Genomic DNA, 13,519 nt, shown 5'->3' with positions numbered 1-13,519 from the left:
TTAATTTGGCTGGACAAACTTTCATTTATAACAGGAATAAATAAATAAATCCTCTTCACACAGAGGAGCTGGTGTGAAGTTAGTCACAGTGGCTTAGGAGTGGCCTCCAGTACCTGAAGGGAACCCACAAGAAAGAGAGAAGGGGACTTGTTTACAAGGGCATGTGATGACAGGACAGGAGGGAATGGATCCAAACTGAGCATAGTTTTAAATTAGGTATTAGGAAAACATTCTTGACTGTGAGGGTGGTGAGGCACTGGAGCAGGCTGCCCAGAGAAGTGAATGTCCCATCCCTAGAAATGTTGAAGGCCAGGCTGAATGGGGCTCTAGTCTAGTGGAAGGTGTCCCTGCCCATGGCAGGGGATTGGAAATAGAGGATCTCTAAGGTCCCTTCCAACCCAAGCCATTCTAGGATTCTGTAAGATTTCAGCAAATAAATCTGGGTTCAAAATGCAGTGGATTAATATTTCTCCACTGTAAAAGCTCACTGACTAGAAGACTGTACCAACACATCTGTGGCTCCCAAAGATAAGATCCACATTTTCATTCTGATAAACAGTAAAGCAGAAGTCAGTATCTGCATCAACAGTATTGGCATTACTTGCCAAAGACTTCTTTTTGCCTCTTGCTCATAAATCTCATCTGAAGTTTATTGTAACGCAGGTTTTGCAGCCTATCCCCTCCAAGATAAGATCACTGGAGTCCTTCACCAGAGTTGAAGAGGAAAGTAGAGTTGTATCTCTAGGGGAAACAGGAGTAGAACTTGGGCATCTTACCTAGCTTCAGTGCACCTCCCTGCACCTTCAGTGCTTTTAAAAATACCACAAAAATGAGCTTTAATTTAATAAGCTGGTTTACATCGTCTAAGTGCTATACTATGGCAAATTTAATTAGATCAGTGTCTGCTGCAAATAAGAGTTTTTCTCCCTAGTCCCAGCTGGAAGCATATCCAAAGATCTTCAGATGATGTTACTTGTTTACATCTTGTTGTCTCCTTTTCCTGCGGGAGATTTGAAGGTTTAACTCTTCAGTTTCAAAAGTGGCTGCAAATGAATAAAAACTTAGGTTTTATGAGTATTATAAAAGCAGCAAACACAGGGATTATTTAAGAGCCTTTCAGCCATATGTGGGATACATACAGGTGGTAAAATCACTGGGGTAGAGAATGCTATCCCTACTGTGTGCTAATATTTTGGTGCAATAATAAAATTTTTCACTGCATTTTCCTAGAGATTTATTTTCAAAAAAACACAGTTTTAATTATTTTCCCATGTTCATTTTTACTAGTACAAGTACAAAATTATGAACTGTGAATAAAAGGGAATTTAGGAATTTAGGAGAGTTTTCTTTTCAAACTGTTCAGAAATGGAACAGTCCAAAGGGTAACAGAGAGTTAGCAAGACCAGCACTCCTAAGTAGAATAATACTTTGCAATTCTAGTATGCCAAATGTTTACAAGGAGGTCAGAACACTTAACATATGTTTAATTCATTCTTACCTCAGTATTCACATGTCACAGACCAGGAAATACAGAGAGGGGATTTGACTGATAGACTAATTGATTTACCAAATGTTAGGTAGAAATTGCTGCCAGAGTCTTATTTCCTAAACCAAATATTTTGTTTCAATTACAGGATCAAAGGAAAATGCAACACTTGCTGATCAATGTTCAGATTCAGCCAGCTCTGTTTGTAGAAGATTGTAACCATGTAGAGCATTAATGCAGTACAGATTGTGCTCCCTATTCCCTGGTCATACAGTGTGGCTCTGTCTCCTTCTACTGGTTTACATTTGTTGTAGATTTGCTCCTTCTGGCTCTGGACTACCTCAGATTTATACTTTTGTTAGTTAACTGGAGTTCCTACACTGAGAGCCTACACTGAGTGACAAGTCTTGGAATTTCTCAAGCCAATTCACTCAGGAGATTATTAGGTATAAAAACATTCATTTTCTCCTTAAACTGGCTGCATTGCCTGTTTGGTTTTCAGGAGCAGTGAGTGAGGAGTTAAGAATTCACATTTATCCCAGCCAAAATCTGATTGAGATACAGCTCATATAAATCAAATGGTTTATGCTAGTGCCACTCTGAAAATGTATTATTATTTTATATATGGATATCTATAGACAAGTCTATCCACAAAAAGCTGTACTGGTATCTGGTACTTAATGGAAACCATTTCATTTGAGAGGCCTATGAATGATTATTGATTTTTCTCTATCATTCCAGAAACAAGAGCAAACACTCCTGAATCTTTTTGCCAAAGTAGTCAAAGTGACAGGCATCTTTAACATAACTACTGCATTATTATGATGCATCTCATCCACTGTACCTACAACGTCATGATTCCTGCAAAGTCAGTGTTCTTCGTGGAGCAAAGTGGAGGCCAAATCCTGTAGTCTTGGCCTCACTGGAATCATTATACAGCCTGGGTCATGCAAAGCACCACAGCCTGATGTACAGACCAGCCATGGCTACTCCATCTCCCTGAAACAGCACCACTGAAAAAGCTTTGGGACACCTCACACAGAATAAAATGTAAATTAAAAAATATAGCCTAGATTCTTCTGCCGTGAATCTGCTGTGAATACAACAAAGATGAAGCTACTTATAACAAAAGGGTTAATAAACCATTGGCAGGATAAAAATGCAGACTCTAAAATCAGACCAAAAGTCTGGCAAGCAGACCAGTTTGGGAGATGTTCGTGTGTGTAGTACACATGTGTCTGAAGGGCACCTTGGGCCTTTTGGAATAGGCATTTTGTTTTTTGTGAGGCCCACTTCTTGGCAGTGTAATCTAATGAATTTGCAGTCTAATTTCTTTGCAGTGCAATTTAATGAATCTGCAGTCCCATGTGTGGGCAGACTTCGAGTTACCAGAAGAGGGTGCAGCAGGAATAAACTGCAGCACAAACATCCATCTGCCAGGATTGCCCGACGTGCACTTGTTCCTTGGCGGAGGAAGGGCGAGTACCCAATGTTTCCTCTGGTAAATCAGAAGACAGACATTCCTAAAAGGACAGTGACAGGCAGCTGCCTGGCTCAATGCCCTGTTTATGGGAATTTATGTCTCTGCCTGAATTCTGCTGAGACCAGATGTATGCAGGGAGGGAGGGCGGGGATAGAGATTTTACAGTGATTTATTACAATGCAGATGGTGAGACCAGAAAGAGAGACCGAGGTATCTATCTGGCTGCCAGTTTTGTTTTTCTTACTTGCTAGTTGGGATCAGAAGTGGAAGAGAGTCTTGAGGCTAACCCACATTTTCATCAACTAAAAATCCTATAGTAGTGATGTTAGCACACTGGAAAAGAAATGTAACCCCCAAAATTTTCCATGTTCTGTTACACTTTGATGAACTTAGGGACAACGTATGTGGCAGCCTGAGCCCAAGTGAACTTAGACTCACCTTTCAGTTAAAATGATCTGGAAGTGCCTTTTTTTTTCTGCACTCAAGATTAAATTAGAATGGCTTTAAACTGACTAAACACAGACTCCTTTCTCTTTTGAAAACGTAGGATTTCTAATCAAAATACAGATGCAAAAGTACACAGAAAGAGGGAAACTGAGATTGATGTATCTTTGGTTTAGGGAGGAAAAATAATATAATTCAATAAGACTAGCTTAAGCCCTGTAATTACAGCTTTTTTAGCATAACAGATAGGGAGTATGAGATCTACACTGAGATAGTCATAGTTGGTACAGATCAAAAGAGCTTGTGTTCATGCCAACTAGATTAAATGACAGGATGTGGTGAAGTACTGGGTTTCTTTACATACAAAGCCTTTTTTATTGAATGTATATATATTAGGTGAAATGCATTTATAAATGGAAACTGTAGAAATAAATTGAAAGCAGTGTATCATGTGTATAATATTTGTTCTGATGCTATTCTAAGATTGCATTTCTTCCAATTAATATGTAAACATGTATTTTTTTACTGCTATCTCTCTTTTACTAAGATTGGAAGTAAATTGTATTATAAATTGAGGTTTATTTTTATATGCATTATCATTCCACCTGTCTCACTTGTTAGCTTCTGTGCCTAAATTCAATAGAATCGTATAGTTATCATATATAGCAGAAAGCCTAAGACAACTTTAGGAGTAAATTAAACTTAGGACCCAAATTGTAGATGTCATTTTAAAGTGGTTTTTAATATTTATTTATCCACACATGCCCCCTGAAGAAGCAGGATAGAAGTCTTTGGCCTAGCCAAGTGTGGCTGCTGTTACGTTATTTATGCACTCTGCAACAGCAGGATGTGGGAGGAAGGGATTGCAGATGTCAGGAAGGGAAAACTGCTGGATATAAAGATGCCACAGGCCTGTGCCATCACACTCTTCTGCAGGGCAGGAGTGTCTGTCCCTCATGTCTGCTGAATAGGCCACCAAGTCCTGCCTGTTTGAGCTGTGCTAGAAAGAAACAAGGAGGGTTTCTGGCATCTCTGCAGGAAGACTGATGACCTAAAAATGAAAGGTTTAACATAGGAGGCAACTGAACTGGTTTCATTAGCTACATCTGCCTGAATGTCATTAGCTGCATCTACCTGAAATAAAACCCAGTGGTGGGTTTTACTGTAAGCAGACGCTCCAAAAGCAGCAGGGACTTAGGGAGTTAAGCAGGAATTTACTTGAAGAGTAATTTCAGCTGCAAAGCTGTAACAGCCAGTCTAATAGTAAGCAACTGATACAATGAACAGGCTGAGCTACTATTCTGATCCACTGCCACATGAAAAGGTCCCATCATGTCTCATTTGCTGTGCAGTTCTGTGGGCTTTACTGCTCTTCTGCAACCCACACGTCCTCTGGCTTCACAGAATGTTTTCAATGTTTTATAACCTTAACATCACAAGCAACCTAGGAGAGCTTGCTTGTACTTATTTATGCTGCTGATGGACTTTTCATAGTGATGAAAAAAATTCAGCTTCACTGCCATGCTGGAGAACCATATAATCATACCATTGTATAGGAAGGAATCCTTAGGAAAAATCATCAAGTTAAGCCAGCACTGCCAAGCCCACCACTAAACCATGGGCACCTCATTAAAAAAACACAAAGCACAAACCCAAAAAACATGTAACATGTCCCTGCGCATGGGCTGAGCCATGCCTGTAAACGGGCTTGTTTTCTTCCATGAGCACACAGGGATGGTTTGCAGAGGAAACAAGCGAGAGCTGCCAGGCAGCTCCACTTGTTAAATGCAGTCACTCCAAATTTGGGAGCACATTCCATTTCCTGGCTTGGGCGAGGCAGGGGTTTTCCAGAGCACTCCTCGGAGCTGTGTCAGAGAGCATTTGGTCTGGGCATGACATCTCGGATGCATTATGATTTTATTTAGAACACGCTTCAGCTCTGCAGGCTGCAGAGGCAAGGTGCCACACTTCAGCAAGAAGGGGAAGGACTATAAATAGAGCAGGCTGGGCTGCCACAGGCAGCTTTTGCTGGTTCAGCCTCCAAGAAGCAGAAATCCAATCTGCTGAGGAGATAATGCACAGTAAAAGCACAAGCAGCAGCTCTTCTCTCCTACCAGTCACTGTCTTTCATTCTGTAGGACACAGGTACACCTTTAAGGAACAAGGACACACCACCTTCCATCTCTGCTTTTCTCCAGCTCTGTTTTTCTGCAAGCTCCTTATATGCAAACTGTCATGTTTTCATGAAATGATGTTCCCCTCTACTCATGAGGAACACATTCCTTCATTTACAAAATAAGGAATGAATCTCAACATTAAGTGCAGAGAGGTAACAACCATTTAATATTTTGAGGCCCAAGGAGCTTTAAGAATTGTTGTTTAATAGTTCTTGCTCTAAGTTGTATCCCAGTAGGATATCTCCTCAGAACTGTTTGAATAAAGAAGGGACACTTTTGCTGCAGGAGAGGTACATAAAAATAGCACCAAGAGCCCAGGTCTGTGCTCAGGAGATTTTTGGTTTTCCTTGCAGGTACCTATAATGAGAGCTTTTTCTTCCCATACTCTGTGGTTAACTCAATCACTGTTAAAGAGAGAAAACGTATTTCTACCTACTTCCACAGCCTTTCACACTTTTCAGTGAGTATATTTTATTTACAGCACAAAGCTAATGGAAGTAATCTTTGAACAGTGCATTTTAGACTCAAAGCACTTGAAAGCTTTGAAAACCACACCCCCAAAGCTGCAGCCACAAGAGTGCAGAGTAATGGTTCCCCCTATTCCCTCCTGCTGGAATGCACCCTAAGGACCATTTCAGAATATGCTCTCAACATTACACCATGCACAAAAGGAGATGCAATTACTTGGGTCAAAAAAAAAAAATCCGATACTAAATATTATTATTAAATATACTTGAAAGCAAACCATCAATTCTTAGGGAAGACAGGTAAATCTCATAAATCTTAGTCTTCCACAAAATATTTAGCCTACATTGCCTGTGTTTTCATCCCTGCTGGCCCTTGCTAAATCTGAGATACACTTCCACAGACACACTTTGTTTATGATCTACTGTAATGTTCCTCCTCCCCACCCTCTGCTACACAGGCATGAAGGATTTCTCCATTCCACAAAGTTTAGGGTTTAATAGCCTGTGAGGTTTTTCTGTACCTTACTTCCCTAAATCTCTGGATATCTCTGAATAATGTACTTTGTTCATATTAAGAAAACACTACATATAATTTTATTTGTGGAATGTCAAGTTGAAAACAGATCTAAAAACAACAGAACATAATAGGAAATCCAACTAAAATAATAAAACAGTGCATTTTGCTCGACAGTTTAATTTCAGTATGATCTTCAATAAAAACCTTACTCCTTTAAACCTGAGTATTTTAGCCTTTATCGTTTCTCTGTTGTAGTAAAGAATCCTAAGTCACTTTAACAAACATTCTAATTAATAAATCCAGTAACACAACAATTTTCTGTAGAAGTTCCCACTGTATGAATGCACATGGATAACACTATATATAATAAAACCAAACCATTTAACAAGTGTGAAGAGATTTGCACTATGAATATCATGAACACAAACCCAAGTGAACTCTGAAATTACAGAGCTGTGTTAACACAAAGGCACATTATATTTTCAGTGTAAATTCACATTTCTAGAAGGTTAAATTTTGTGCCCAGGCAATTTCAAGTCATCACAGCACAATCAGCCTAACAACTCTGATTGCACTTATCTGAACTTCCAATAGAAAAATCTGGCTTCTATTTCTTCAATCCAGTTTTATTAAAGAAGAAATTAAATTAGAAATAGAAGGGTTCCCCCTCCCATATTTACAGACTGCAAACTATATTGCTTTCTCAACAGAAATTCTAGTTTTCCTGTCAAATTTTGTTAAGCTTTGTAACTATCAGCACCCTCACAGTTTGGTCATAAGCCCCACAGACACAAAGTCCTGTTTTGTCAGGGCTCCAGTCCAGGCTAGAGATGGGCTGTGTTGACAGAGTCACATTCTGCAAGAGACTCAGAGACCCTGCCACCCCCATCTCACATCCTTCCGAATCCTTCTTCGAGCGCTGGGCTGGGTACTCACTGTCAAAGAGAAAATGAAACAAAAGCACCTACTTAGAAATCTATTGACACAAACACATCATCACCCTCTTTATTTCCTGCTCTACACATAAGGCAAATAAATGTCTTAAAAGTGATGAATAATCATATCCAGCTGTATGGACGCTGCGTACTTTAGTAGACATTTCATGAAAATAAAAAGGGGATGGGAAATTTTGAATCCTGACACACCTATCCTATACCTCTTCATTTTTTAACTGGTTGGCTTTTACCACAGCCAGAAAAATTTCATTACAACTATGCTCCTAAAACTTAATGCACCAACTTCATTGCATGTAGGACAATTAAACTATTTTTCCATGTAATGTAAGAAAATGTAAACATAAGAATGATTAAGTCAAGGCTTTCAATATTCTTCTCTGATGTAACTGCTACCATATTAGAATTTTAAGAAACCCATTTTTTTTTTGCATTTATCACCTTGTTAACCACGGATATGATTAAATCTTCATTACATGAAGACAGCAAGGGCAAGATTCACCTGTGCTGTAACATTCTTTTAGGGATTAATTCAAGATTCCAAATCAAGTACTGAAATCACTGTCTACAGTACACTGAAATGTCTACATCTACAGTGCACTGAAATCATGCTGTCTACTGCATTTGTAAGCAATAATTTTAACCAGATATTCTGAGGTTGGAAGCAGGACCCTCCTCATCATTTTCAGAAAGATTCTTTCTTAAAACATTAAATGGTGGCTGGTTTCTTACTCCTGGCTGGAGAAGTGATCACTTACTATTTCCAGAGATGAAGGCTCCCAGATCCTCCACTTGTCATAAATATATCTCTGTTCTGTGGCAGGTGCCGAACCTGCCAAATGGTAGATTTTTGTGCCTAATAAAAAGAAATCAGAATTATACACAAGTCATCTGGAGATGAACTTCACAGGAAAGGACATAGAATCTTAAAACAGAGATCACTCGTAAGAAAAGAGCCTTCCCAAAGTGGATAGTTACTTTCACTGTATGGTATCTCTTAAAATCACTACTGGAAGGGAATATATTACAAACACTGTGCAAACACAACACACAGCTCAAACCTCACCAGGGCACTAAGATCATACAGCAACAGAAATCACTTAGGGAAAAATCCCAACATGTCCTCTGACTTAATGTATATCTGTCTGCAAATGTTCACAAGGAAAAGCTTAAATGCACTAAATGAACAGCAAATTCTATTTTCACATCTTGTAATTATTTATAAATGAATAAATAAATAAAATTTATTTATTTATAATATATAGATTTTATTGTAAAGAAAATTCTTTGCTTCAGAACAAAGTACCTCCAACATCTTATCTGCTTTGAATGATAGTATGGAAATACTGAGAGCTACTAACTTGAAACTCAGCCTTTTCTAAAAAAAGGAAGTCCTAAAGAACTTCAGCCCAAAAGTACCTTTTCTTGAATTATCACCATATTTTGTTCACTAAACAAAAAAAAAACCAAAAAACAAACAAACCAAAAAAACACACACAAAAAAACCCCAAACCAAATAAAAAAATATGAAGTAACCTGGGCATTTCTTACCATTTGTACTACACCTGTAGTAATTTGACAGCATGAATTTAGAAATTTTGTCTCACATTAAGAAATTCTCAGTCTCCCCATACCTTCTCTGAAACATAAGCAAAACCTTTGGTTGGATGCTGAGTTCTCATATCAAACACATGGAATTTCCCCTCAAGAGATGTGGCCACCAGCTTATTCATATTTATATCTTTTCTGTCAAATTCCACACTGCAAACCTGGATATAGAACAAGATAAATTCAGTTTTGTAATTTAGTAATGCTCAAAAAAAAAAAAAAAAAGCGTCTTTTGTGATTTGGAAACATGCATTCATTATTGGTTATTTCCACAATAATATAATCATCATACAGGAAATAAACATGTTCATCTGAAAATATTAATCCACTGAAAAAATACCCCATCCTGTCCTGATCAAGAATGTGAGGGGTACAACTTGCTGAGCCTAAAGAAAATTATTCCTTGGTACAATCTCAGCAGAAACAGAGTCCTTTTAATTTTTCCATCCTACATAGGAGCTGGAATAAAAAACACTTTTATGATTTCCTTACCCCATTCTTAATGTTGGTCTCCCATCGTAGCGACATGGTTTTTAAGTCAAACAATTTAATGTCCCCATTGTCATATCCGGCACACACAACACGTTCCTCTAAATTGTAAGCATTGCCTGGACACAGAGAGAGAATGAACCAGAAAACACAAAACCTCTTTAGCCTGTAAATTTCAGAAGTCCCAGGCCTACAGTTTCAACTTATACAACAACAACAACAACAACAAAAATTTGCTGGGATATTAAGATGTGGTGAACTGGATGGTTTTCAAACTTGAAGGGTCTAGAAAAATCTTGTGTGGGACACAAGCAGCTTTGCTCTCTCCAAAAAATAAAAACAGCACATCAATCATTGCTGTTTTCTTTAGTTAGCTCTTAAGCTTCAAGGGTCTTCTTTTAATTTAACTCCTTAATGCTTGGTAGCTGCAACCACACTACAACAGTGGTGAGTTCCCTGTACATGGCAACATTTGCACTCCCTTCAGGACCACACAGCTAGATATACTGTTTTTACACTTCTAGGCACATAAATAAAGCTTGCACAGCTTATCTGTGAAACCACAGAATCATCAAATCATTTAGGATGGAAAAGAGCTTCAAGATGTTCAAATCCAGCTACAAACAGTGACCAAAAGCGATTAGAGAATGAGTCCAAAACTTAACTATCACAAACCCACAAAATGGGTTCATTTTGAAGAAAAAAACCCCACACATAAATTTAGCAGTGTGGAAAAGCAAAACCTGCTACTTATGCATGCATACAAAATAAAGTATTCCACAACATCCTGAAATACATCGACAATCATCAAAACACATTCATGTGAGGGGGAGGAAGGGTCATCATCTGATCAATTACCAAATGCCACAGTCCAGCAGTCTCTTTTGCTCTCTCCCTGTACAGATTCCATATTAGCCACGGGAATGTCATTCTGCCTTGGGTCCCACACCTTCACAGTTCCTGGGAAAGAAAGACAATAGATTTTCTATTAGGAATACAGTCATACTGTGTTCACCTTCCTAGAAAAGCCCTTTGCTTTCCATCCTAATCATTCAAAAGACAGTAGCATCTCTCAATTCTAGCAAGCCTCACTTTGTTTTGTGGATATAAGAAAAAAACCACAAAACCAAACAGAAACAGAGTGAAAGCATTTGTTAAGGATGCATTTTCTCTAGCTGATATTTTGCATTTATCATGGTTTGTGTTCCTTCTGTCTCACGACCAGTGACAACAGTACCTTTTGCTTATCTGTGGCTCTAGAAGAATTAGGGAAAATCAGTCCCAAGCAAGATTCAAGAGACAGTGTGCAAAGAACTAGTTGCAACAGCTTGTAACTAGTTCAGATGGCAGACTGTGCCCTGCCATCAAGAGCTTGCAGGCTCAGAGGAACTGGGAAGACTTGCAGAGTTCACTAACTCACCATCTCGACTGCCAGTCACAATTTCTGGTGCACCTTCCCCAATTCCTAAGCCACCTACACCATCTATACTGTTTATGATTTCCTTATGACCTTTCACAGAATACACTGGTATTTCAGGAGCTTCTAAATTCCTAGGCAAGAAAGAAAAAGAACAGAAAACATGGCATTTTTCCTTGACACTCAGGATTTGTATAAAAATGAAAGGAAACTTGAGCACAAATCATAAAAGCTCAGATTAACAGTGAGAACAAATATGGATATCACCACCAAGAACCACGAGTCTTGATTCCTTCTTTGGCTACTACATTGGACTGCTCCAAAAGATTTTGCTCTGCTCTGGACCTCCCTGTTTGTAAAGGCAGTTGTGGGATTCACCACAGCAGCCACTCAGAGCCAGTTTTACACGCTGGGCTCAAAAATTAATCACACTACAGATCAAGATACTCTGTAAAAAGTACATAGACCTGAAAGAAGTACAGAAGTATCTGTACTTTCAGTAGGTCTATAAAATAACTTGATTCATTGATCCCCACCTAGCTCTGACTACTGCTCTCTAACTTCAGTGAATATTGTTGTATCCAGCCATAAGTTTCATGGTTCTTTCCCACAGATTCCCATTCTTTGAGAATCTTTCAGAATTTTATTTTACATTTCAGCTAGTAACTGTCCATGTAATTCTTGCTATTCCAACAAGAACCAGTAGTTCCTTGACACAGGGCAATATAATAATGATGGTAATAAAAAAATCTCCTTTTGACACTACTACTTAATTTGATCATAAATTTACCTAGATATTAATTACACCAATAATTCAGGGACCTAGAGGAAACATTTGATATGTCAAGATTAAAAAGATATATTTAATCTAGACAGGAAATTTAGGTTGAACACAACCTCTTGTTTGTACTCATGCATCCATTTAAAACCCTCTTTTCAGAGGACAACCTCCCAGAACTTTATCAGGTTTTTGTAGCTGCACAAAGAAGATGGGAGTGAAGCAGGACTGAATTAAACAATAATGCAGAATTCTGTGTTTTTTCTACAAAACAGGCATGGTTCAAATACAGTAGCCAGCAGAGCTTGCACTGGGTCCCAACCACGGGCAGCATGGAGAGCATCATCTCATGCAAAAATCCACAAACAGAAACCTCTGTTCAGACAGACATGGACAACATCAAGTGAAAACGCTTCCAGAGAATATCTGTGCTTACCATATGTTAAGGTTTCCATCGAAATCTCCTGTAGCTAAGTATCTTTGCTGCAGAGATGTAGCACCAAAAGTCCCACATTTTATAGGTTTGGGCTTTTCAATCTTTTAAAGAAAGGAAATGTCTGTGTCAGCACACGGAAAAGGCAAAATCATCCACAGGCCACGCGGATCTTGGGAGTGCACTGGGGCAAGTGTCAGCGAAACACAAGGGGATATTTGGTGCAAAATACTAATAAAATGCTATTGAATGCAAGTTTGAGTTCAGTCCTTGTGCACAGAAAAGCAGAGGGTCTAGGTTGCTGGTCTGGAAGAAAACACTTTGCTTGTAGCCTAGTGGGCCTTATGCACCTGAGGAACTGTTTAGCCTCAGAAGTGAACACTCAAAGGTCAATCTCGGAGAAAAAAATCAACCAAAGAAACAAACAAGCAAGCAAACAAACAAACAAAAACAACCCCAAAACCCAATCAAAAATCCAACCAAACTCCAACAACGAATAAAAAAATAAACCCAAACAAACGAAAGAACCCAAAAAAAACCCAAAAAACAAACTCAGGCAATAACTCATATAACACAACACATAAAAAACCATAACAAAACACATAAAAACAACCTACAAAACACAGCAGTAAACAAAATCACAGAACCACAGGCTCAGTTGGGCTGAAAAAGAGCCTTGAGATGGTCGAGTCCAACCTAGCACCGGCCACTACCTTGCCAACTAAACCAAGGCACCGAGTGCCAAATCCAGCCTTTCCTTCAACATCTCCGGGGACGGTGACTCCATCACCTCCCTGGGCAGCCCATTCCAATGTCTAATCCCCCCTTCCGTGCGGAAATCCTTCCCAAAGCCAATGGAAACCTCCGCGGCTGTAGTTGCCGGGGAGAAGAGTCAGGCTCCCACCCGGCACGCCCCTCCGGGGAGCTGCGGGGAGCGCTCAGCGCATCCCGGGGCGTTCAACACGCGGGTCGGCTCCTGCTTTTTCACCGCCGGGGCTGGGGACGAGCCGCTCCCGAGGGAGCCGGCGCTCACCTCCCGCAGCAGCTGCAGCCGCGCTCCGTTCAGCTCGTACAGCTGCAGCACGCCGGTGCCGCGGGCGGCGCTGCCCAGGCACAGCAGCCGGGCGCTGCGCGGCACCCACTTGCAGTCGAACACGGTGTAGCTCAGCGCCTGCTGGACGTGCGACACCACCTGCGGCCGCTCCGCTCCCAGCACCGCCGACATCCCTCCCCTTCCCCGCCGGCTGCCGGCGGAAACACTCGCCGC

At 39.9% G+C, this 13,519-nt stretch overlaps 1 protein-coding gene across 1 annotated transcript; it reads right to left on the bottom strand.

Moving 5' to 3' along the window:
* Positions 1 to 5,733: 5,733 nt before the first annotated feature.
* DNAAF10 (dynein axonemal assembly factor 10) lies at positions 5,734 to 13,501 on the bottom strand. The gene is made up of 8 exons (XM_021555875.4): positions 13,286 to 13,501; positions 12,256 to 12,356; positions 11,045 to 11,175; positions 10,483 to 10,584; positions 9,628 to 9,743; positions 9,162 to 9,296; positions 8,286 to 8,383; positions 5,734 to 7,509 (listed from the first exon to the last, which is right to left on the bottom strand). The coding sequence occupies exons 1-8, from the start codon at positions 13,475 to 13,477 to the stop codon at positions 7,302 to 7,304; spliced, it is 1,083 nt and encodes a 360-aa protein (XP_021411550.1). The 5' UTR covers positions 13,478 to 13,501; the 3' UTR covers positions 5,734 to 7,301.
* Positions 13,502 to 13,519: the final 18 nt, after the last annotated feature.

This window comes from Lonchura striata, chromosome 3 (genome assembly GCF_050655825.1).
Source record: "Lonchura striata isolate lonStrDom1 chromosome 3, ASM5065582v1, whole genome shotgun sequence".
Taxonomy (NCBI): domain Eukaryota; kingdom Metazoa; phylum Chordata; class Aves; order Passeriformes; family Estrildidae; genus Lonchura; species Lonchura striata.
This window is presented reverse-complemented; position numbering and strand designations above follow the sequence as displayed.